This window comes from Castanea sativa, chromosome 7, assembly GCF_040712315.1.
Source record: "Castanea sativa cultivar Marrone di Chiusa Pesio chromosome 7, ASM4071231v1".
NCBI classification, from domain to species: Eukaryota; Viridiplantae; Streptophyta; class Magnoliopsida; order Fagales; family Fagaceae; genus Castanea; species Castanea sativa.
In genome coordinates, this window is record NC_134019.1 from 9,856,701 (window position 1) to 9,883,896 (window position 27,196).

General features: G+C 34.4%; 3 protein-coding genes and 1 pseudogene across 3 annotated transcripts; 3 read left to right on the forward strand and 1 right to left on the reverse strand.

Annotated features, from left to right (window-relative positions):
• The first annotated feature begins 365 nt into the window (after positions 1 to 365).
• Positions 366 to 6,438, forward strand: LOC142643083 (uncharacterized). Its single transcript, XM_075817628.1, has 3 exons — positions 366 to 612; positions 712 to 849; positions 6,179 to 6,438. Exons 1-3 carry the CDS (start codon positions 522 to 524, stop codon positions 6,193 to 6,195), a joined length of 246 nt encoding a protein of 81 aa, XP_075673743.1. The 5' UTR covers positions 366 to 521; the 3' UTR covers positions 6,196 to 6,438.
• A 220-nt stretch (positions 6,439 to 6,658) lies between these two features.
• On the reverse strand, positions 6,659 to 10,930 carry LOC142643082 (uncharacterized). Its single transcript, XM_075817626.1, has 2 exons — positions 7,383 to 10,930; positions 6,659 to 7,296 (listed from the first exon to the last, which is right to left on the reverse strand). The coding sequence occupies exons 1-2, from the start codon at positions 10,789 to 10,791 to the stop codon at positions 6,926 to 6,928; spliced, it is 3,780 nt and encodes a 1,259-aa protein (XP_075673741.1). The 5' UTR covers positions 10,792 to 10,930; the 3' UTR covers positions 6,659 to 6,925.
• Positions 10,931 to 20,318: 9,388 nt separating this feature from the next.
• On the forward strand, positions 20,319 to 22,577 carry LOC142642265 (peroxidase 7-like). Its single transcript, XM_075816598.1, has 3 exons — positions 20,319 to 20,588; positions 21,004 to 21,346; positions 22,104 to 22,577. The coding sequence occupies exons 1-3, from the start codon at positions 20,319 to 20,321 to the stop codon at positions 22,508 to 22,510; spliced, it is 1,020 nt and encodes a 339-aa protein (XP_075672713.1). The 3' UTR covers positions 22,511 to 22,577.
• Positions 22,578 to 24,394: 1,817 nt separating this feature from the next.
• LOC142643936 (peroxidase 7-like) lies at positions 24,395 to 26,637 on the forward strand (annotated as a pseudogene).
• The last annotated feature ends 559 nt before the right edge of the window (positions 26,638 to 27,196 follow it).

Genomic DNA, 27,196 nt, shown 5'->3' on the forward strand with positions numbered 1-27,196 from the left:
CCCTTAAAGTAGAGTTTGAAATCATTTATGTCGACAAGGATAAATTGACATGTGGAAGGATTTTAATCAGAAAACTTAGCAAATGACACTTATCGCACCATGTGTTCAAGATATTCTTACACTTGACTTGGTTATAAATGATTTAAATATTTAAAATTGTGTTTTAAAAACACGATTTAAAAAAAAAAAAAACAGTTAGATTTTCAAATAATTTTGAAACAATACTGAATTAAATAATAATAATTAAAATAAAATTAATTTATAAAGAAAAAGTCTAAAAAAGAATTTGGCAAAAATTTTTATAATAGCTGACGTGGCAGATTGTAGTGATAGGTTAAAAAAAAAAAAATAGTGAAATTTTTGTGTATACTTGGCATTGCTCATACTCAAGTGGGCGTGTGAGTGGTGAACGGTGAACTCATCAGTCCTCACGAAATTGTAAAACCCACAAAGAGCACCTGAAGAAGAAAGAAAAAAAAAAAAAAAACAGTAAAATCGAAGAGAGAGAGAGAGAGAGAGAAATGGCTTGGAGCGCAACAATGATCGGAGCTCTATTGGGACTGGGGACCCAGATGTACTCCAACGCTCTCCGAAAACTCCCTTACATGCGCCGTAAGTCTCTCCATTCCTTTTCATTTTCATTTCCAATACAAAAAAACAAACACAAACCCACAAAAAACCAATTTTGATGGAAATGGTTTTTACTTGTAGATCCATGGGAGCACGTGCTTGGTATGGGTCTCGGAGTTGTGTTCGTGAATCAGCTCGTGAAATGGGACGCTCAGCTCGCAGAAGACCTCGATAAGATGCTTGAAAAAGCCAAAGCCGCCAACGAGCGCCGTTACTTTGGTATTACTATGTTTTCCTTTTGGCAAATCTGAATTCACTTTCATGTTTGTGCTTAGCTCTTTGCAAATGGGTTTATTGGTTTTCATAGAATTTAAGTCCCTTTTGGTTTTTTTTGTTTGTTTTTTCTCAGCTATTTCCAATTGGGTATTTTCTTATATCTCTCAATTCAATTCCCTTTTTGTTGTTACTGCTATTAAGCAGCATCAATTAGAGGTGTACCCATGTTTTTCTTTTTGCAAATCTTTCACTTTTATGATTTTGCTTAGCTCTTTGCAAATGGGTATTTTGTTATTTCCTAGAATTCTATTCCCTTTTGGGTTTTACCTTCAATTATAGGTGTATCCATGTGGTCCTAGGAAGGACTAGCCTTAATCTAATTAGACTTGATAAAAATTTGATATGGAGAGTTGCATTAGTCCCCAATAAGGCTTGACAGAAATAATATAGCCTCCTGTATGATCAAATTAAAATCCTCAAGGTTTTCAGCAGACTTGGCATAAAGGCATTTGATGGTTGTTTTGTTTTTCCATTGTTATTATGAAAATAGGTTGCCCGCACAAGGTAGCTCAATTGGTTGAGGTCTCCAGTGTGGGATTACCTGATACACTGTTGTTGTAGATGGAATTGTGTATCTGGGTTTTACTCAACATGGGTGGGTACTTGAAGTGGCCCTGTCTTGAAGAGGTTTTTCGTCATAAAAAAAAGTTGAATTCATGTGAGTTCCAGTTAACTTAACTTGTAGGGTCTCATGTTGTTAAATACAGGACTTGGGTTTGAATCCCGCTATCATCAAAAAACCAGTTAGTGTCTTGGCTAGATGATAAAGAGTAATCATTCTGAAGCAAAAGCAATGAAGTCAAGTTCTGTCATATCTATCAAAACTAGTTGAATTCATACACCTGTCCTAGGCCTTTGAATTATTGATTTTTGCTAAATGAAAACTTTCTCTAAATTTATAATGGTTGTATACTCAGCAAGGTACTGCCTTTTTAGTTTGAACACATCCTGCAATGCTTGGATTCCTTAAAAATAATCTTTAAGCTTGATCTAGATTATTCTTTGCTACTTGAACTTTGTTAACAATATTGTTTAGTGATTCTTATTAAACTTCCGAAGCACATCTGCCCAAAATATAAGCTATTTATAAATAATGAACATAGTGATGTCCTTAATATGCTGCTGGTATGCACTGAACCAGAGGGTGAAAAACATCTTTATCTCCTTAATGGTTGAAGAACTTGAATGGCTTAGGCCATGAAAGAGTTTTAGGCATAAGAGAGATAATACTAGGACAATGATCTGTGGTCCAAGATTCAAGAATTCTATAGGACCATGAGAAAAAGAAGAAAACCGTTGATAATTATTTGGGACTCTGTTTAACTTTTTGGAAATTTACCCTGCTTAATCCCTGTTATCAATTCTGCTCTCATCAGATATTCTCTGAATTCTTTGTCGAAACTTGTTAAGCCATAAGCTCATACTTTTCACCAGCATCTTTAAATCCCCAGCTAGAACCCAAGGCTTATTGCCTTATCCCTGATCTGAGTAATATATCATCTTATTCTATCTAAAGAGGGTCCTTCTATCATTAATTTTGTTAGATCCATATAGAAATGTACCGAAAAAAAGAACATGAGTGTAATTGTGAACGATGCTCCAAACAGGCATAATGGCAGAAGAAACTTTCATAGCGTTACAGCGTTCAATCTAGTATTTTTATTTTTATTTTTCCTGATAAAATGTTCAATCTAGTTTTAAAACCACACCAAACACAAACTTTATTTTTCATAAACAAGGCTCTAGCTTCCTTCTGTTATTATTTAGCTGCCTTATGTTGCATTTTAAATGTATCATACACAAATAAATATTGGGGTAGTTCTGCTCTCTGTATGAGAAAAAATTAACATCAGTGTTAGAAATCTAGAATGCTTTACCTTTACTATCTTGTTTGTCCGTTTAGAGTTCTATGCAAATTTCTAAGTGCCCTACATCACCGCAAATCCAATTGCTTTAATTGTTTTAGAGAGTGGTTAAGAATCTCTCTCCAGATTCATATCATATCAACCTCAAAATAATTCTTTCCAGATTCAGCAGTATCATCATAGTGAAATTCACCTTCTCCTCTTTCTTCATATCAGCCAGAGTATTGAATTTGTCAGTTCTTGAAGTTTTCTGCTGTTGGTTTTTTCCCTTCATGATCAGCTGGCAAAGCAAAAATGACTGTTGTTACCACTTGGAAAATAGAAGCATGCTTATGCTCATTCCCTTTTTCTTGCTGATAGACACAACTTTCCAGTCATTACTGTTCTCTGCTTTTTCCTTGCTCGCCATTACTTTTATAACTCAGTTTTGGGTATCAACTTACATAGGTGACATCATTGTGGTTTCCAATTATGTTCAACAATAACTTCTGCATAATTCCCATCGGCACTCATCACTTATATCTACCTCCACACAACTTTGAGCAAAATTCATTCTAGTTCATTGTTGAGCTATGGTGTATAAATAAAGGGGAATCCCTGCACCACTAGCTATTTAACCAAGTCTACTCGGTGTCAAATAGGAATAAAAAAAGTGAAATGCTTAATCCAAATAGGAATTTTTTAAATTGGATTTTTAAGAGATGCATGCTAGGGTTCCACTTCCTTGATATTATAGGTCTGTTAGCATTTTGCCACATTCTGGATTTCTGTACATCAAGAGACTCTTTATTGTAAAAAAACTCCACATTTTCCTCAAATAGTTTGATGGCTTTACAATAATCTCACCATACAACAACTAAGAATTTTCACAAATTTTTGGGGTCAGCTAATAATCTCATCATCAGCCTATAGAATTTACATTCAAAATTCCTCTGATACAAAACCCCTGAACGGACCTTTCCAACCAAGAACTGGTTTATTTCTGTCTTCCTTATTCCCCGTCATGATTAACCATACCTTGAGCCACCTCAACATGCTCTTTAGGAGTACGCTTGTGCACCTCACTAATTGTCACAGAGCTGATTTTCACCCCAAATTTTCTGTCTTGTGGTGACACAAAGCATGCTGCATGCCTTACTTAGTCTTTGCCAATAAACCAATTTTCACATAAGGAAACTTAGAATCAGTTTGTGTGATTCACAGCTTGCACAACACACACATATACACAGAATATTTCCCACAGAGTATGCTTTGTTTTCCCACATACACTTGCTGTGTACACTCTCAAACAACTTTAAGGATCATGTAGGATTTTTGTAAAAAAAGAAATGAAAATGAAAAAGAAAAGAAAAGGATCATGTAGGAAATAATTATCCATAGCAGTTACCAAGTAATTACTCTTGGGCTTGCTACACAAATCTGGGAATTGCCTTTAGGACACAACTGCTGGCTGTCCTAGAGCATGGTTGCACTGCCAGCACCTTTGCTTGGTAACTGCTTGGTAACTACTATATCATGTTGATGCCACCTGTTCAACATGTGCACTGCCTATGCACATGTTCCAACCCATCATCGGCCATGCAAACCAACCTGTTAGGTCAAGTAAACTTCCCAACACTCTGCCCTGGTTCGTGCATACCACAGCCGAGCCATGTTTTATCCGCATAAACCCAGCATGACACACATTTAGGCAGTCCAGCCCTACCTTGTACATAAGTAGCCACCTGATCCTCAACAACTTGCTTGTGGCCAAGAGCATGCAAGGCTGCCACAGCACACCACTACATGTGCTGCCCACAACAAACACATGGCCTACAACTTGCCAGGCAATGACCACAGTTCCAACGCAATCACAAGGCCATCATCATGCTGTCAACTTCGCCAACTTGTGTGGACTTGCCCCACAGAGAGGGGCAGCACGACCTATTGCTACTTAAGACATCTTTCTCAGCCCATGGGCATGCCTCTCTCATGTTCATGGGTTTGTGAGCCTGGCATGGGTGAAAGTTGCCACCATATGCAGCTACCTATATCGAGGATGGAGGGCCTAACACTAGTGGCCTTTGTCAACTCATACATAACTAATCTAGTAGAAGATTCCCCAATCTCAAAATTCACACACCCCTTTGAGTTTTGAATCTCATCGTCTCACATCCCTGCAAATCAATTCTGCAACTTCCAGGAGTTCAGTTGTGTCTAAGAAGTTGGAAACTTTGGGAATAATGCACTTTTTGAGAACTCTGTGAATCCTACACCTTCTAAGAAATACTCTCAGTGTGATTTAGAGTTGCCTGCATGAGTGAATGATCTTGATCTAGATCTGCAATACTATCATTAGGTTTTCCATGTCCATGCTCAAAAGCATCCACTTCCTCAGTCTAATTCAAAGGCATGGTGTGAGAACCTTGATCAGGACTCCTAATAGTTAATTCCTTTATTAGATTGAGTCCCCTCACCGCTACCACCACCTCTTGACAACGAATGAAGAGAAAACTTTGCCATGATTACCATGAAAATGCAAGAGAGAGTGATGGCTAATCTGTACCAAGAGCATTTTTGTAAACTAACCGTCAAGCATACCATGAGGAATATTATAATTTTGATTTAGTGTAGTTCTGGTTTCAAATAGATGGTTTTGTTTCAGCAACTGTACATGCCGTGTGCTTGGTCACAACTGCTATTAGATGATTTTTATTTATGAAGGTTCCTCTTTTTCCATATCAGGATTTTTATTTATTTTTGGATAAGTAACGAATTTTTTTTTTTTAAATTAGAATATTTTTTTAAAATTATTTTTTGGCTACTACAGTTTTTGCTAAATGATAACGTGGTTATGTTTCAAATTTATCCCTTCTAGACTAGTGTCTGCTGGTGTTTGATCTATAGTCTAATAAGATTACTGCCGACCTGAGTTTGCAAGTTATAATTCACCTTTGTTGTTAGTGTTTTAAAGTGATCTTGAAAGCCATCTCCTTTAGGTACAACTAGAAAATCTCATATTTGGTGTTAATTTGGGAGGTACTCTGGAGTCTGGAATTGGTTGAAAACTCATTTTTCTGGTGATTGCTATAACGTATGTACTGCAAATTATTTTGGGATTGAGAGATTACTGTTTATTCCTTGTTTTAGTTCTGTGAAACAAATGGCTTTGGCTGCCCCTGTTATGGATGGAGGTGAGATGATGCCATCCTTGGGAGCACCATTATAAATGCTATACCCTTAAAATGCTTTTGATTTTACCTCTGCACTCTTCGTTTACCTTACAATATTTTTATTTATTTGTTTGTATTTTGTAACAGTGTCTGTGCTCTGTAGTAACCCCCCCCCCCCCCCCCCTTTCTCCTTTTTCCTACTCCCTTTAAACTCCTACATTTATTTATCCTGTACTTTTTTTATATTATTTGCAGATGAAGATGATGAGTAGCTTTGCACTCCATGTTTTGTGACATCTTCAGACAATACTTTCATGTTCTCAGAAAATTTGGTCTTCGAGTTGTAGATGAATGTTTGATTTTCGATTATTTTTCAATGTTTGTAAGGCTGTTGGATGTTTTCCAACTCTATTTACTTTTTGCTACACAAAATATTTGGGCTGCTTTTATAATGCAAACAGGCTAATGCAATGTCTCCATCAATAGATGGCATTAATTGAGCTGTGCTCTTTCAAGCGTGACTATTTTGAAAATCAAGTCTTATGACTTGAGGGAGGTCATGCTTTGGATAATTCTTGAATTTTAGAACTAATCAGCAAATTTTGATTTTAAGGCACAGCAGGCATAGGACAAAGATGGGCCAAGGTGAGAGTAAATTATGTTTTATGGAATTACAAAATTATGTTAAAATAAAACATCAATTCGTGCAATGTACTTCTGAAAGAGATAACTCGATGCATTTATGTTTGGACTTTGGAGTGATATATTGATACTTCACGGAAGAAATGTACTTGTAAAAACTAAAAACTGCTCACAAGGAAAGGTCTTACATTTCTCTGCATGTTCAACTAATGCTAGTGCCTAGTAGTCAATCTTTTTTTCATAAAGAACTGCACTGGGACAAAGTAGTTGCCGCAAAATCTACATAATGAAAAGTTGTTCCAATAGGCTGCGTTGTTATACTGTCGCTGGATTTCAATCTCTCAAACAAGATTACATTACTTATGTATATGGATCTATATTCGTCTTCCCAAAATCCACCATCCTATTGTTAAATACATGTATAAGTTGATCACATGCTTGCCGGGAAGATGGCCTTTCTTGTGGGGTGGTTTTTGTGCACTGAAGTGCTATTTCCAGCACTTGGAAGGCTGCACATTCTTCACCCGGTAAGACTGGTTGCAATGCCGAGTCGATCAACTCCTCCCGGGCAGAACCTTGCATCTCAACGTGTGTCTCAACCCATCTCACCATGTCCAAATCCACACCAAAAGGTGCATCAGTTGGCATTTTTCCAGTAACAAGCTCCATTAGCACAATACCCATGCTGTATACATCACTCTTTTCTGTTGCCTTCAATGTATATGCATACTCTGAAATCAAAGGCAAATGTTTATTAGGATAATTACGAGTAATATTAAAATAGAAAATTTTATAGCATGAGCTTTCTCATATATACCTGGTGCTATGTAACCATAAGACCCTGCAAACCATGTATTCGATTCTGTGTTGGAATCATAATCCTCGACGAGTGCTTTGGCTAGGCCAAAATCTCCCAAATGAGCTTCCATATTGGAATCTAGCAACAGATTGCTCGACTTAATGTCCCTGTGGACAATCGTTGGTACACAGTCATGGTGGAGGTACTCCACTCCTTGGGCTAATCCCACTGCAATCCTTAACCTTGCCTCCCAATCAAGGCTCTTTTTCTTCTTGCTACTAACAGGTTGTCCATGCAGCCAATCCCATACACTTCCATTTTCCATGTAGTCATATATCAACAGATTCAAACCTGCTCCTTTGTTGCTACAATAACCCATCAACTTCACTAGATGCCTGTGCCTTATCCTCCCAAGCGTTTTAACCTCTCTTGTGAAGCTTTTATTTAGTAGAAGATCATCTTTCCACAATATCTTCTTGACTGCCACTATTTCTCCTGAGGGAAATTCAGCTTTGTAAATCTTTCCAGAACCTCCTGAACCAATCATGAACTCTTCACTGAGATTGTTTGTGGCTTCCATAATGTCTTCCCATTTAAAATCTCTCTTTATAGCACCATTTTGGAAGATAAGTCTTCTCTGTGCTTGGGAAGAGCTGGATGAGTATGCACAGTTCACCTCACTGGCTTTTTTTAATTCTCTTCTGTGTTTCAAAAAGAGTTTTACCCCAAGTAGCAGTAAACCAATTGCAATTAGAGTAGATATTCCAGAAATGAGCACCACTGATATTTCACTCAAGCCTGTCTGGTGTTTGCTGGATAGAGCATTGCAGTGACCAAGAGGGCTGCCACAAAGACGTAGATTTCCTTCAAATACCTCGGCTGGCCAGTGTGAGAATTGCTTGTCCAATTTGCCTTGAAGATTGTTATAAGAGAGATTGAGCTTTCCCAAGCTGATCATCTCCCCAACTCTGGGAGGGACTTCTCCAACAAGTTGATTGTGAGAAAGATCAAGTGCTTCGAGTTTGGTCAGTGTTGCAATTGATGGTGGGATTTCACCAGTGAGATTGTTGTAACTGAGGTCAAGAATGATTTGAAGATTTTGGAGCTGAGCAAGCTCAATAGGAATTTCACCATCAAAGCTATTCTGTGAGAGCCGAAGCTCATACAGCTTGCCTAGCTCACCGATTGTGGAAGGGATTGGACCAGAAAACTGGTTTTTGTTGAGGTTGAGGACATTAAGAGATGACAAGTTACCAATTTCAGAAGGGAGAGTTCCATTGAGTAAATTATCATTCAGAGAAAGCACTAGAAGTTGGGAACAATTGAATAGTTCAGGTGGAAGAGGCCCAGCAAATGAATTGGAATAAAGCTTAAGCTCTCCCAACTGTGGCAAACTTCCAAGCCATGAAGGTATTGGTCCAGAAAGAAGGTTATTGTTCAGATCAATATGGGCCAATTTTTTACACAACGAAAGCTCAGCTGGCATTGTTCCAGTGAGTGAATTGCCAGAAAGGTCTAATAATGATAGTTCATGGATTCTACCCAAAGTCCAAGGGATTTTCCCAGTAAATTGGTTGCTCCCTAATCTTAGCCTCTCAAGAAAAGGTGAATTCCCCAGCTGGGGAGGAATCTCATTGTCAAATGCATTATTTGTGACATCAAAAGAAAGAAAAGAACTTGAGCTACACAATGCTGCAATGCTACCATTCAATCTGTTTTTGGACAGATTTATTCTGGTCAGGTTTGCTACATGAATCAATGTATCAGGAAGATTACCTTCAAGAGAATTGTTGTAAAGCATGAGCTGCTCCAGAGCTTGCAAGAGTCCAAAAGTGACAGGAATGCCACCAGAGAGATTGTTGTCTGCCAAGTCCAAAATAGTTAGTTGGTGACAATTGCCCAATGTGGCCGGAATTTCACCCACAAGTTCATTCTGCCTTAGATGAAGAAAATTCAGCTGCTTTAGCCTTCCAATGGTGATTGGAATTTCCCCACTGAAATGGTTTCCGAAAAAATCAATCATCTGCAAGCTTGAACAATTGCCAATCTCCCAAGGTATCTCCCCAGATAACTGATTATCATAAAGGTACAGAATTTCAAGCTGCCCAAGCATACCAATCTCCTTAGGAAGACTTCCCTGCAAGTTGTTATGATAAAGTGCAAGTGTCTGCAAATCACTGAGGTTTCCAATGAATGGAGAAATTGAACCCACCAAGCTATTGTTGTTGAGCAAGAGATCAGTCAGCTCAAGAAGCCCATATAGTTCAATAGGTATTGACCCATTGAGAGAATTGTTGGACAAGTCAAGCTGTTTTAGTGAATGACACTGGCTCAGCTCCACAGGGATTTCACCAAAAATTTGAGTCTCAGATAACATTAAATGCTCCAAACTTGTTGTGTTGGAACATATGTTACTTGGTACGACACTAGAAAGGTTGTTATTTGACAAAACCAAGTACACAAGCTGACCCATGTTGCCCAGTTCTTCTGGAATGCCCCCACTGAATCTGTTCATTGATAAATCAAGAGTTTGAAGATTACCCAGTTGAGATATTGACTTTGGGATTGGACCCTCAAGTTGGTTCCCCATGAAATTGAGGTAGGTAAGTTGACTCAGTTCACCGAGTTCACTTGGTATCTCACCCGAGAGAGAATTGTTGGCCAAGTTAAGAATTTGGAGATTCTGGAGACGACCCAATTCCTTTGGGATTGATCCATTGAGACTGTTGGGAGCAATGGTGAATACTGTGAGGCTGGAACAGTTTCCCAACTCGGGTGGAATCGGACCAACAAGTTGGTTATCTTGGAGGAACAAACTCTCAACTCGGCCGAGTTGACCGAGTTCTGGAGGTATTGGACCGCTGAGACTGCATGAGGCCAAGCCAAGAGTGACTAGATTGACAAGATTGCCAAATGAGGAGGGGATTGGGCCAGTGAGTCCATTGTCACCGATTCGAATGACTTGGAGACTCGTGAGTGAGCCGAGCTGAGTTGGGATTGAACCAGTGAGTTGGTTGGAATAAAGAAACAAAGATTCCAAGTACGAAAGGCTAGAGAGGTTAGGTGGAATGGGACCCGTGAGGCTGTTAGAAGAGAGATCAAGGTGGAGCAGGTTTTGCAAACGACCAAGTGAGGGTGATATACACCCAGTGAGTGACAAGTCAGATAGGTTTAGACTCACCACTTGTACCGAGCCATCCACCGAGTCCAACCCACAAGTAATACCTCTCCAAGTACAGAAATTTGGGTTGCTTTCAGACCAATCATGCAAAACACTTTCTGGGTCTTCCACAAATGATGTCTTTACCTCCAAAAGTACTGCCAAAGTTGAGTTACTATCAAGGTTGCCCTTGCACAAGACAAACCCAGTTGAAAAACACATGCAAAGAACAAATAGAACTGACAAATATTCCACTAACTTTGCCATTTCTTTGTAAAGCTCAAATCTTTAACCTTCTACACATGCAAAAAAATTCAGAAGATAGAGAAGAGAGCTTTGTATGTATGTATGTGTGAGAGGGAAAACAATCAAATAGTAGTATATATGGTTTGGGCTATAATATGCAATAAATGGGAGAGTTTTAGTTTGGTGTTTGAGGCATTAAAGACAAGTCAATGTTTGTGTGAGTGTAAATGGTGAAGGTGGCGGTGGTGAAAGGATTGGCTTGAGCAAAGAAGGGCAAGGGCATGTGGAGGAGTGCATGGCTGTTTAATGTCAAAGTTTCTTGAACTGTGTACGAAAATTAATGGTTGCATGCGTTGGAAAGATGGTATTTTGCAGAATTGCAGAGTGGCCTTAATATGGGTGACAAATTAAGAGATAAGAGAGACTGGCTGTAAATGAGAACACGAGGGCTGTCTCAGTCAAGTCCATGCAGCAATTGACATTAATGAGCGCCCAACTTCAACTGTGTGCTATTTAGAGAGAGAGAGAGAGAGAGAGAGAGAGAGAGAGAGAGAGAGAGAGAGAGAATTAAAGATTGTGAAGGTCAAAATGGGCCAGAGGAAAATCATGATAATATATGAAGAAGAATACTCAACAAACGAGATAAAAATAAGATACAACAGAGGTCTGAGTGCACAAGAAATTAGAAATATTTAGAAAGGTATAGAAAACATTAAATTTAAAGAGACTAGAGAGGGCTAAGAGAGACTTAGATAATACAACGGTATGTACACAATATTATTTCATAATATTTAAGACTATATATATTGTTAATAGTGTAGCGTTATTTTTACATGAAATTATTATATATTTATTTTACACTAATTAAAACCAGTAATTATGAAAAAATTGTGAATTTTTTGTATATATAATTTTAATTTATTGCTCATTAAATATGAAGTAATGCAGATATGGGCTTACAGGGTGGGAGATACAGTGGTTGGGTGACCGACAAGGGTATAATACTCGTGGGTTTGCTTGTTTTAGTGTGTTAGCTAAAAATGACTGACCCTTCTAGGAAAGTGAGCAGTTGAATTTCCATCTGATCCTTTAAGAACTTTTTGTTTAGAAAAATTGTACTTTGAAGCTTTGCAAAGTCAATGCAGTCCCCCACAAAACCTTGTCATTCCCCACGTATACATAATAACTTCCCAAACTCCAACTTACTCTTTTAAATAATCTTTGTTTAAGTCTAATTAATACTATATGCATATATACCATCTTTGTAAAGAAAAGAATTCAAACTTTATTATAGTTTTTGGGAGTAGTATTGGGTTAAGCTACCAAACATAAGTGTCCTTATGTGCCCTTTGCATTGTTTGATTGGTTGCATGTAACCCTATTGCCTACTCCAAATACTATTTTTTGCTGCTTTCTGCTTTGCCCACTCAATTGTGAAATTTTGTGATATTAATCAACTTATAATGTTTCTTATACTCTTTGTTTTGTCAAGTGTAAACAAATCCAACCTACTTCAACAGATTATGTGGAAAAGTCATCGAGTATTTCTTATATTGTTTGTGTAATCTCAATCCATTAGTGTCCTTAATTATGTGGCCTTTTATTGGGCAGGCTTTATGTGTGTAGCATCAATCCATTTCGTTGTATTTGCCATGAAATAGATCGTACCTGATCGATCTGCTATGTTGAATATTTCATATTCGAGTAGTGTTAGAAAAGAGAGAAAGATTAGCTCAAAGATTTATGTTGTTTGTCAATATGGATACATCCATAGAAGTAAGAAAAATGAGGGTTTACACCAAATTTATAATATTGCCACCAATATGGTACATTGAATTTCCCAATATAATCTTACTATATATAACAAACTTAAATAAAGGTACATTGGCCTCATGTATATACTTAATTTGTTCTGTCCATGAGGCCTTTACTTCATTATACTATTTTTTTACTTATGAAAATCTAATTCATCGTAATTATTATTTTTTGACTTGATCATTAGAAATATGAATCATTATTTCTAACACTCAAATCATGAAAAATCTTTGGAAGTCTGGAAATTGGGAAAGTCTTTTGACATTATTCCCGAAATTTGTGATCACATGCCCTATAGTTTCACAAGGATAATAATGATACATTACTTTCTCCAGAAACTTGAGAAATTAGCATGGTTGTGTTGTAAAGTGAAATAGGTTGGTGTCATCTATTTTCTTCTCTGCTAGTTGGCCCTCTCTATTCTCTACTGTCATATTTTGACTTTTTCTACCTTGTTGAAAATGAAAAAAAAATCAAATTGCAAAATGTTAAAGAGTGTTCTAAAAGTAATGGTTAGGATTTATGAACTATTTTTAGAAATATTTTATGAGAAAATGATAAAATAATTAATTTTATTAATAATTTTTTATATTTCTCATAAAAATTATTCAAAACTCTCTTAATATACTTTATTAATAATTATCTTAAGAGTACATGTTAATATGGCTCTTTTATATATAAACAAGCAAGATAGGCAATCGCTTAAGGTCCCGAGTAAAAAAAAGGCCCCCTAATAACCAATAGAGCTATTTATTTCATTTTAACATTATTAATTAAATCTAAATATTAGCCAATAAATAAAGTAGTTTTTTTTTTTTTACAAAAAAAAAAATTCTATGTTCACAATATTTTTTACAATAAATTCTAAGTAGCAGAATGTTACTAGGTACTGGGTACTGGCTGTTATTGGTGGTTGAAAAAATAATTTCAATAGTGGATTCAAATTAGAATTAGTAACAACTTAACACTTATAATTTGTTGTGTAAATATTATGAATTTAGCACTTCTAAAAAAACGAGTAATACACAAAAAATTTCACAAGATTTTTCATAACAATTGAGTTGGCAAATTTTTATTAATTCTCATCTAAGTCCATCGCTAACGTCACTTTTCTACTTACCATTATTAATCTGACACATCAACAGGTGTGAAACGTTTTGTCAATTTTTTTTGCGTCTATAGACATTCCCAAAAAAAATTCCTAGGTGGTTCATATTAATTAGTAGTTTTGCATCTAAGAAGAGAATAGAATTTAAGCAATATTTAGATTATTTTTTTAAAGGTCATTTTTAAATATATAAAAGGCTTCAATTAATTTTTCACCTTAGGCCCCTCAATGTATCAAGCCCGCCCCTATATATATATATATATATATATATATATATATATATAAAATAAAAACATTGACATCATTTCCTTGGAAATTAAGACATTTTCTTATAAACATGGAGGGGACACAAATTGATTTTGTGAAACAAACAAGATCCCACCCAGGGGTAAATGTTGAATCATTGATGAAACATTTCATAATTGACTTCCAGCAATAATTTATGAAGGTGGAAAACAACCATAGTTTGGAAAATTCCTAGTGCTAATGCAATTGATTACAACTTGTAAGGACTAAGGACAACAACATTCTTAATGTATATAGAGACTATAAAGGGAATTTGTTAATTTTTTAAAATTTAATAATATGACATTCTACTTTGGCATCAACATTCTCATTGATATTCGAAGGTGACTTTATACCAATTTGTCTATATTTGCTGTTCTTGATCTGGATGGGTTTGCAATTTAGAAATTGAGGATATTGGGTCATAAACTTAATTATCACTATTATTGTTTTTGGATTTACTTGTTAAACAACTCTTTGCTTTTTTTTCAACGCTAAAAAGGTCCTCAAATCCGTTTTACATTATGCTTTCTTCTGAACATGGCTTAATTTAAAGTAAATGAATTTAGTTTATTAGATGCCAAGCGACAGATTTGCCAACCATGATTTGTCTCACTCATAGTATGTTTCTCTATTCTTCTTCTTCTTCTTCTTCTTCTTTTTATTTATTATTATTTATTATTTTATTTATTTATTAATTATTATGGGAGTATGTTTCTCTTTTCTATATCATTTGTTTCCACCAAAAACACTCCCAAAGTCCCAACCATAATTGATCTGACGACTAAGCCTCATTTATAGCTATGGACAGGTATTGATGCCTTTTATTTGATATTACTATATCACACATATCAGTTTCCAATATTACTATATCGCAGCGAAACCAAGCCTTCATTCGTAGTTTTATTTATTTATTTTTTTGAGCTGTTAAAAGTGAAAGTTGTTATCGATTTTAGTTAACTTAATTAATATTAAATAAGAAATTTAGAATTTGAACTCTTTCTACACAAAAAATCAATTGGTGTAAATGTTATTATCATTGCCATATTGTTTCCATTTGTATGGCTCCGATAGGGAATCAAATTCTCACACACCACCATTGAATAGAAGAGGGAAAAAAGTGAAGCTTATTTTTCACTGCACAATCATTTGATTTTGATATGTTGTTAACAAAATTTGCTTTTGAAATCATATAATACCTTTTAAAATAATCAATAAATTTCCATTATAATACTTTTCCCCCCTTATTATGGTCCCCTTGAAGATGGGTCTAGATTCCATAGTTGAAGTCTATGATTATAGTTTCACATTGTGCTTGGTTTCAGTGTACCAGGAAAATGACAAGCATGTTACATATACATGGCAAAGCTATTCACAAGCCTGTCAATTATAGGTTAAAGGTTTTGCCCGTGACAGTGTGACACTATATGATAATATCACAACAAAATTCTTGCATGAAATCATAGATTGCTCATATGATTTTCCAGAGAATATTATCTTTTCAATAAATTATTAGTGATCAATAATACCAACCTAACAACCAAGATTCTTATGAAGAATTACTTAACATAATATGAATATGCATGTAATAATATCATACGAGACGTGGCAAAAGAAGGAATTATTGGTTAGACTTTTATAATATGGTGAACTAAAACTGTGGATGCTTTGTCCAAGAGAATGTGACAAAGATGATGATATTTAAAAGACTTGGACCAGCACCCAATTCAAAAATTCTTTCTCAATTACACCAAATTTATACAAAACTGATTGATTACAGAGAGGGAAAGTAATAAAATAAAAGAGTTGAAAGCAAAAGGAATCAAGGAAGTCTCAGTTCATTACTTGTGACAGAGAATGCTGGGCTCTTGAAAGCTTGTGGTAATCTAATAGCTCACTGTAAAGTCTTATTAGGTAGAGGAGCTTTGTATCCTAATGAAGAAATTAAAGAGTAAGAACACATCTAGATCAACAATATTTTTAAGCAATCCCTTGCAATTGGTACATCTAATTTCTTTTCTTTTTATTATTATTATTATTTATAGCAAATACATGTAATGATTCATATGTATGTATTGAAATTCAATCACAAATTGACATTTAAGTATGTTGTAAAATTAGAGGTAAGCTTAAGTGTGCCTGAAATTAAGGGCTTGTTTGGTAATATTGTTCTAATAACGTTGTTTATATTTTTTGAAAATACGTGTGAGTGAAAAAATGTATAAAAATACGTGTAATATTATTTAAATACTAAAAATTGTTGTTTAAATTACACTACCAAACACTCCTAAGCGTTTGTAAAGTCGTTGGCAAAATTTGTCAGATAGCATGATTTTAGAAAATTTTTAGGAAACCAACACACCAATGAAACTATTTTGTAAGTTAGATTGTTTTTGGAACTCAAGTTTAGCAAACTCAAATTTGGGCTAAAACTCGAGTTTGTCAAACTCGAATTCCATTCAATATTGCTGCATTGTGCTTGAAACTCGAGTTTATCATACTCGAGTTTCCTAGACTCGAATATCAAAAAATAGTCCAACTTACCAAATATTTCAAACGCAGAGTATGTACCAATTTTTTTTTTCTTCTAAAAAGCTACAATTCAGCAAATTTTGCCGACATTAGTATACAGGAGGTTCACTTTTTTCGACTTATGTAAGGTCTCCATCAGCTGATCTAGTCTTGTCACGGTCCACAAACCTAAGGTTGCTAGTTGACAAAATTTCCAGGACATTAGTCAAACCAAATTGTGGAATAATGTATATATATATATAGTAGAAGGAAATTTAACTAAGGTACACTACACATTTCAACTTCAATAGGATATGATTGCATGCAAACAAAACTTTTAAAGTATAAAAAAATTCTGTAGGCGTTAGGGACAAGAAATTGTCGGAGTCATCATTTCTATCTAATATTAAGATACTTCGATCCCCATAAAAAAAAAAAAAAAAAAAAAAAGATACTTCGATATACAATGATCTTTTACAAAAAGGCTTGTGATCAATTAGAGGTTTCATGTAAAACAACTAGCTCTTTGGGTTCATAATGAAATTATTTCAATCAGATTTGATTCCAAGTATCAATGTCTTTTGCACATAAAAAAGAGAGGCACAGTTAAGATAATAAGAAAGTATCATATTCAATGTTAGATGCCTGAAAGAATAGCCAGATGTTCAAAACGTTCAGAGCACCCACTTTAGCAACAACCACCGGGAAAAAAAAATAAAAGCATCATATTCTTGTATTAGCCATTGAGCTTATCTTAGAAAACCCTGCTATAGCTAGTACAATTTGTTTTTTTCCTCTTTCATTAGGGTGAGTACTATAGCTATATTGTTTGTTCCTATGATACAATCATACATCATAAATCCCAACACTATAATAAGGACACAATTATTTTTATCACTTGTTTCAAAACATTTTAAGGTCATGTTTAAAGCAATAGATTGATTAGAGCACCGTCACTTTTAAATAGATTGTTATTAGTAGTTCTTCTGCTTTCACTGGTTGTAATAGTTCTTTTACTTTCACCAATCGTAATAGGTCACATCAATAATTGTAAACAAATTTGTGTCCATATTCATTGCTGTAGCCTTCTGGATGATAGTATGGGTTATTGCTAAACTTTGTTTGAAAGCAGGGGTAGAACATATCAAAATGTCAAAAGTTGGGAGCATTGCAATATCAAACTTTTAGAATGGTTTTATTTTAGGCTAGTAGTATCTTTCACGTGATTGCACAACCAAAACAATATCTAATGTTGATGTACATCTCACGTGTACTTTGCTCATTGCCTCATAAAATTTAAAACCGTGTTCTCAAGTCTGATCAACTAGTTAGAAACAACTGGTACCAGCTTTATAGAATGGGCATATATAGAAAGTTGTTTACCTCATCAGTTGTTTACAAGGTCCCAGCAGAAGCAATATGTGGCTAGCAGCCTCGAGTCCAGTTTCTGTTATTCACATATATGACTTGAGAGTTGAGAGGGTTCAGATTTTGGACTAGTTCAAATTACACTTTTGTTCTTGTAGAAAATTAAACACACAAATTTTTTTTTCCAAGATCAGTAATAGGGCCAGAGTTGGTAGATGTATACGTATTTGTGCAAATTAGTTCAAGCATAGATGATGAATAGCCACATCAACCACTGTTTTTGTTTGCAAATGTTGCATCCTGACTGGTTTGACTATTCAGTAGGGTTGTTGTAACTCGAGCAGGTTACTTAAGATTGATTGATAAATTAAACCTAAGAACACGTTTGGAATAGCTATTCCTAATCAAACTTTTATATATATATATATATATATATATATATATATATATATATATCATATTTTTTTCAAGAAAGTAAATGTACCATTTATTAGAATTTAAATTTACAGGGGATCTAGTCAGGTTTGTTTGTTTGTATAAACAATTATGAAATAGTAATTTTAAACAAAGGACAATGATATATATTAATTGTAAGTTATTTAATTTATAGATAATAAGTGAAAATTACAATGAGTATAATTATAAATATTTAAGGGTATTTTAGAAAATTTGATTGGAATATACCTCAGTTGTATGAATCATGCTAAACCAAATTGTGAATTGCAGATTAATAGTTATATTCATATGTTATCACTGAATAGATGCATAAAGAATGGTTCTATTCATATCCAACCGAAATTGTTGTGTCAGTGGAAGCTTTGACAATATCTTGTTGGGTTAAACTACTATCTATGTGTAACTAAATTAAATAAAACAAAAAAAAAAATTGAAATTAAAATAATAAAAAATCATCCAAGTACACACAAAAAAAAAGATGCAAAATTTTATAATATATTAAAAAAAAATCATAAGCATGTGCATGTGACAGAAACAGGGATTATCCCAAAATTGTAATGGTAACAAAATATAAAAGACTTGTTGGGCGATTGGAAAGGGTCAATAAGCGAGGACCGGTTGTGTCCTAAGTTCTAACCCTACTGGCTTTTCCTGTATGGAAAGTAAAGGGTGGCCCATTTATTGGCAATTCCGACTCACAGGTTGGATCACTTCAAATTAGGCTGGCCCAGCTTATAAACAAGGAGGAATTACATTGGGCTTAATTCATGTTTAAAGGCCTACCTAAATTTCAACCAATGATGGACATAAATTAACAGGCCCATCTTGAATCTGTTGGGACAATTTCACTGTGCTTACATAGCCATAATTCTGATCAATGTTCATATCTGATATATTAAGGAAAAGGAAATTGGATATATGTTTGCAGATGCAAATACACATTATCATTTTTACTGTCAATTCGCCATGATATGTTCAGTTTTTAGCTTTTATTTTTTTTATTTTTTATGTGCATTTTTTTATTATTTTAATTTTTTTTTTTAAATATAAGTACACGTTAATATACTTTAATAAAAAAACCAAATAAACTGATGCTAGATAACCCCAATTTTTTCAAGTACAAGTATATCATAACAAAGAAATTGATTTAATTGTCTATCTTGCTCGATCCGCTGTCATTTACTATTAATTTCCCAATTAATCATAAAAATCCCAAAAAGAAAAAAAAAATTTGTTTTTCTTCACATTCCTCTCTTCTTCAATGACATTTATTTAAGTGAAGGAGAAGTTTCCTGTCCACATATATTAAAAAAAAGGGGCTCTTCTCGCAAACTAAGGTGCTGCTAACATTCCATCTGTTAATGCAAATTTCCATCAATGTCTGTCGTTAACTTGGTACCATGTCATATTTTATTTGTTCAACTTTTTTTTTTTTATTACTTTCTTTTCTCAAAGAATATGAAGAGCCTTAGATTCTCTGATTTTGTAAGCATTAAAAAGATATTTATTAGCAATCGATATCCATTAAGTTATATTGAACTTAATAATAGTTATAAATAGTATGCAATTTGACCAAAATTATTATTAGCATCATCATTAAACAATATTGGTGCACAAGAAACATTAGACGTGTTTTCATTATACTATATTCATTGTATGATGTACGTTGCTCCCTTGTTTGGTATTATGAAAGACAATAAAATATAATGAAAGTCAATTTCATAACAATGAATTCATACATTCACAAACAATGACTGAAATTTTTGTCAACACAACATGCTGGCATGTCATCTTTGTTTGAGAGGGGTGCTTCTCACGTAGTTGTACAAATGATCAATATATATTCCCAAAATCTTTGCATTACATATTACTATGCAACAATATATATACATTGTCAAAGACTATAAGCCCTTCATTGGGAACAAAAGGTTAGCCTAGTCTTCTTCTTCTTCTTCTTCTTCTTCTTCTTCCTTGGAGCTTAATTAGTGAATTGAACAAAACCACCATGCAGTCCTCAACTTCATTCCTCTTTGTCTTCCTTGTTCTTTACCTGTTATCGGCATTTGCCCACCCTGGAGAAGGTGAAGATTACTTGAAGGTTCACAAGTTGCCGGCAACCTCGCCTTATGAAGATGTCCTTTCCTTTGCTTATTATTATCAGAAATGTCCAGAAGCTGAAGCCATTATTAACCAGAAAGTAAAAGAATGGATTAACAAAGATTACACCCTTGCTGCCAGTCTCATTAGGTTGCACTTTCATGACTGCTCTGTTAGGGTGAGAATACCACACAATTGCGCACTTTTATTTCATTTACACAGTTATTTTTTAGAACAAGATCATCTCAATTTCACTTGGGTCAAAAATCACAATTGCAGTTTCAAAACGAAATTTTGTGTGTCTAGTAAAATTTTCAAATGGTAACTTTTGGCTCATTAAAAGTTAATTTTCTGAATTTGCACAATGAATCCTCTGGGCAGCAATTCCAAATCTCGCTTTTGGCCTATTACTTTTCCAAAAAAGCACAGTTTTGAAAAATTGAACTAAATTCACTGTAATCAAATCATATACGAAGTGTTATGTCATTTAAAATTTTAGTCTATTTGTCTACTTTAATAAGTAAGTTCATGTTGAATTATGATTAAGATATCATTTATATTTGTGATTTATTTTCTTGTTTTGTAACATATAGGGATGTGATGGTTCCATTCTTTTGAACCATGAGGGGAGTGAAAGGAAGGCTGATGTCAGCAAGACATTGAGAGGGTTCGAAGTGATTGATGATATCAAAGCAGAGATTGAGAAGAAGTGCCCTAAAACTGTCTCTTGTGCAGATATTCTAACAGCAGCGGCTAGGGATGCCACTGTTTCGGCTGGAGGTCCCTATTGGATGGTCCCATATGGAAGGAAAGATGGGCTAGTTTCTCTTGCCAAAGAAGCCCAATTGGTGCCAATGGGTCACGAAGACATTACTTCTCTGGTTGAGTTTTACCAATCCAAGGGTTTGAATGTGCTGGATTTGGCCATTCTTTCAGGTGAACCAACTAGCCCATGGAATCATTCTAGAGAAGACACAACCAATTACACACTCAATTTTATAACTTGTTGACTTGTGCCGCTCTGAATGGAAGACATTTTCTGCATATTTTGACCTACCACTTTATGTTGATCACTTGCACTTGCACAAGTTAACAAATTGTGAAATTGAGGTTACATCTAGCATTTTCTACTAGTACATTAGATTTGGTCCAACTAAACCCTCTAGGAGTTTATTTTATTCCATATGTCAAGCTATCTTCCCTACACCCTCACATCTCTTTATTTTGTTTTATAATTTTTATTTAAAGAAAAAACACCATTTTTATACAAAAATTTTCAATTCTATAAATATTATATCTTAGATTTTCCAATTAAATTTAACCACGTGGTAGCATCAACAAATGAACCACATAATTGAATTTAATTATCTTTTAAAAAAAATAGCTCAATTTATTCTTTATTGATCAATGCAACCACACGATTGAATTTAATCAAAGAACGTATTACACCTTAAACAACCATATCAAATTTATCCTTTAATCATCCCGTCCCATCAAATTTATTGCGGTTCTATATCCCTTTACTGTTATACTCACTAATTTATTAATAAAGTAATATTCTTTAAAACTTTTTCATTTGTAATACCCAAAAAAAAAAAAAAAAACTCTTAAGTGTTCTCTTTGGCCAATTGTAAATACTTAAAATATCACTGTGATGGCCTTTAATTTGTAACACTTATACAATGTTCTTCAGGGGCACACACCATTGGAAGGGCCTCATGTGGTTCCATACAAGACAGGCTCTTTAACTACAGTGGCACTGGCAAACCAGATCCATCCCTCGATGCACAATATTTGAACTACTTGAAGAGAAAATGCAGATTGTCCTCGGACTATGTTGACCTTGATGCTACAACCCCAAGGACTTTTGATGCTGAATATTATTCTAATCTTCCAAAGAAGATGGGACTCTTATCCACAGATGAAAAGTTGTACACTGATCCAAGAACTGAACCTCTTGTTAGTGCATTGGCTGACCAAACATCTCTCTTTTTCTACCAGTTTGGGGTGTCCATGGCAAAGCTAGGGAATGTGCAATGCCTCCTTGGTAATGAAGGCGAAATCCGAACCAATTGCAATTTTGTCAACTCCAAATACTAATGTGTTTCTACTATATATGATGATTTTCTTGTGTTTCATGACTTAATCCTTTTACATTGTATTGCTGCTGATGTTATATGAGATATTGTCATTTAAAGATATATAACTTCAAAGTTATCATTTACAATTAGTAGAATAAGTATACGCTTGTCTGTGTTCTAAATGCCATCCTTTTTGTTGTAATCTAAAATTTGAGAAATGTGATTATTTGCTTCTTCTAAGTATCTAAAGCTTGAGAAACAAGCTTTCAGTTCTAATTTAAAAGTTGAGAAATGTTATTATTTCTTGATCACTTTGTTTTTGCTGCTAATCGTAATTATTTATAGTCCACGATACATGCAGCTTAGGGTCCGTTTGGATACAGCTGAAAACTGAAAACTGAAAACACTGTAGCAAAATAATTTTTAAATGTGTAAATAATATCGTGGGACCCACTTTTAATTAAAAAAATTGCTGAAAAGTATGTGAACAGTGTGCACACAGTACGTGAACAGTGCGCGCACAGTGACTTTTGTCTCCTACAGGACAGATGCAGCAGTGAAAAAAAAAAAAAACAAACAAACAAAGAAAAGAAGAGAACGCTGAACGCTGGACGCGTTCAGCGTTACCCAAACGAACGCTTAGCTTGAGACAAGTAGAACTGATAATTGAAAATTGTCTTATAGACTTAACCCTTGCGGGTTTAAAGTTCATCACTATGTATTTGAGAGTTCATAAATTGAATAGAACGATATAAATTATTATAGAAAAAAATGAAAAGTAATATGATAATTTTTTTAAAATTATTTTTTTATATGTTGGGAAGTCTATGAAATAATGAGTGAAAAATAAAAGAAATATATAAATTTACCATTGTAGGTGGTAGGATTCTGGTTCATTTGACTCTTCAACCACGAATTTATTGATGAAGAAAAGCTGCGCATTCCGAATTTCGGCCCACTTGAAGGGACATTCCATGCTAGACAGTTTTGAGCTCCTCGTTTGGATGAGATAGGTTCGGAGACAGACTTGAGAAAAATAAAGATCGGCATACATGACCAACAGGCCAGCCCTAAACATTTTGGAGCTTTAGACAAGAATTAAAATGGAGTCTTTTTTAATTTCACTTAAAATGCCTACAAAATAAGGCACCATCCTATTAATTCATGTTTTCAAAACAAAATGTGTATGATGAGACTAATTTATATATATTAGAATAATAAATATTACTTTTTACTATAATAGATTAATGAATATAATGTTTTAATTATATATAAAAAAAATTGCGATATACATTATTCACAATAAGTGGTCATTTTTTTTTAAAGAACAAATTTGGCAAATAAAACTACCTTCCTAGAACCTTCCTTTCAAATTATTTTTCTCATTCCCAAGCTCCCACCCACGTCTGTACCTTAACTTTCCCATTGCATTTACTTCTTTACAGTTTAGTAAGTTTACAATGCTTCTTTATTCTTTCTTTCTTTTGAGAAAGTTTCAACCTATGATGTCTGCTCCTGATGATAATTTTATCATCAGACCAAGACACTAATCAGTTTTTGATATAGGCAGGGATTGAACCCCAGATCTCTTATACAACCATCGGAGACTTTACTAGTTGAGCTAACTGGAACCCACAATGCTTCTTTATTCTTAGTTCTTCATACTCTCAACTTTGTCTTCATCTTCTTCTCAATCATTCTTTCTTTAGAGGTTAAGGATGATATTTTTGGAATAATAGACTTTGTTTAGACGAATGAATTTTATGGGGTACTAATATTTACAAGGATGTTCCAAATTTTCTATTCTTTGGTCGCAAATGTATAAGATTTTTTGGAGTTTTATCTCAAATTAATTTTTTTTTCTACTACCCTTCCTTTTCCAAATTTTGGAGCCTCCTTCCACATGGGGGTCTTAGGCAATGGCCTAATTGGCCTAGTGGAAGGGCTGGCCCTACGACCAACCTTTGGGTTGGCTATGAAGGCTTCAATGATGCACATTGATAAGCTTAGAGGGTGAGGGTTAGATGAGCAAAAAGAAAGAGTCATTAGGAGAGTTAGAGAGTGAAATGAGACAGAGCGAGGGAGCCAACTCATTTACCAAATTTTCTTTCTCCCTTTTATAGAGTGCTGTGTGGTTGTAAGTGCTCAAGAGAATAATATGTGATTATAAGTTTTTTTTTTTTAGTGGAACCCCCACAATTATTAAAATCTTTAGCCTCATATTTGTCATTTATAATAAGGATAAGATCAATATTTTACCTCTATTTATATAATGATCGATTGTTCCTCCAAATTTTGGGAGGAATGATTGTTGGGAAAACCTACCAACTTCTTGTGAGAGCATAGTCTCAATCAATATTGTCAACCAAGTGTGGATTTACTAACATCAAAATAGGGTGAGTATACAACTATACATACAATTGTGCACTTTTATTTCATTTACACGTTATTTTTTAGAACAAGATCATCTCAATTTCACTTGGGTCAAAAATCACAATTGCAGTTTCAAAACATAATTTTTTGTGTTAGTAAAATTTTCAAATCGTGACTTTTGGTTCAGTAAAAGTGATTTTTTTGCATTTGTGCAATAGATCCTCTGAGTAGCAATTCCAAATCATGTTTTTGGCCTGTTATTTTTCAAAAAACACAGTTTTCAAAAACTAAATTAAATTCACTCCAATCAGATCATATACAAAGTGTTACGTCATTTAAAATTTTAGTCTATTTTTCTACTTTAATAAATAAGGTCAGGTTGAAATATGATTAAGATAGTCATTTATATTTGTTACTTATTTTCTTATTATGTAACATATAGGGATGTGATGGTTCCATTCTTTTGAACCATGAGGAAAGTTAAAGGAAGGCTGATGTCAGCAAGACATTGAGAGGGTTCGAAGTGATTGGTGATATCAAAGCAGAGATTGAGAAGAAGTGCCCTAAAATAGTCTTATGCAGATATTCTAACAGTAGCTGCTAGGGATGCCGCTGTTTCGGCTGGAGGTCCCTATTGGATGGTCCCAAATGGAAGGAAAGATGGGCTAGTTTCACTTGCCAAAGAAGCCCAATTGGTGCCAATGGGTCACAAAGACGTTACTTACCTGGTTGAGTTTGCTGGATTTGGCCATTCATTCTGGTGAACCAACTAGCCCAAAGAATTATTCTAGAGATACAACCAATCATACACTCAATTTTATAATTTGTTGACTCGTGCAACTCTGAGTAGTAGACATTTTTTGGATAGTGTGACCTGTTACTTTACATTGACCACTCATAATCACACAAATTAATAAGTTGTAAAATTGAGTGTGAGAATGATTGTGTGCATAAGTAGATCAAGCTCATATCTATCATTTCTTGTTAGATTTGGTCCAACTAAGCTCTTTAGGGGTTGATTTTATTGCATATGTCAAGCTATCTTCCCAACAACCCCACATCTCTTTTATTTATTTATTTTTATTCAAAGAAAAATCACATTTTCTTTTATACAAAAATTTTCAATTTTTTAAATATTATATCTTAGATTTCCCAATTAAATTTAGTTCATAGTGGCATCAACAAATGAACCACATAGTTAAATTTAATTATCTTTAGGAAAAATAAAACAATTTATTCTCTATTGATCAATGCAACCACATAATTGAATTTGATTAGGGAACGTACTACACCTTAAAATACTTAAAATATCACTGTGAAGTCTGTGATGGCCTTTAATTTGTAACACTTATGCAATGTTCTTCAGGGGCACACACCATTTGAAGGGCTTCATGTGGTTCCATACAAGACAGGCTCTTTAACTACAGTGGCACTGGCAAACCTGATCCATCCCTAAATGCACAATATTTGAACTACTTGAAGAGAAAATGCTGATGGTCCTCGGACTATGTTGTCCTTGATGCTACAACCCCAAAGACTTTTGATGCTGAATATTATTCTAATCTTCCAAAGAAGATGGGACTCTTATCCACAGATGAAAAGTTGTACACTGATCCAAGAACTGCACCTCTTGCTAGTGCATTGGCTGACCAACCATCTCTCTTTTTCTTCCAGTTTGGGGTGCCCCTGGCAAAGCTTGGGAATGTGAAATGCCTCCTTGGTCATGAAGGTGAAATCCGAACCAAATGCAATTTTGTCAACTCCAAATACTAATGTGTTTCTACTATATATGATGATTTTCTTGTGTTTCATGACTTAATCCTTTTACATTGTATTGCTGCTGATGCTATATGAGATATTGTCATTTAAAGATATATAACCTTTTTGTTGTAATCTAAAATTTGAGAAGTGTGATAATTTGTTTCTTCCAAGTATCTAAAGCTTGAGCAACAAGCTTTCAATTCTAATTTAAAAGTTGAGAAATGTTATTATTTCTTGATCACTTTGCTTTTGCTGCTAATCGTAATTATATATAGTCCGTGATACATGTAGCTTAGCTTGAGACAAGTAGAACTGATAATTGAAAATTATCTTATATACTAACCCCTTGCAGGTTTAAAGTTCACCACTTTGTATTTGAGAATTTATAAATTGAATGGAATGAAACAAATTATTAAAGAAAAAAAAAAAGAAAGGTAATGCAATAATTTTTTTTAAAATTATTATTTTTATATCATGTTGGGAAGTCTATGAAATAATGAATGAAAAGTAAAAGAAATATAAAAATTTACCGTTGTAGGTGGTAGGATTCTGGTTCATTTGACTCTTCTAC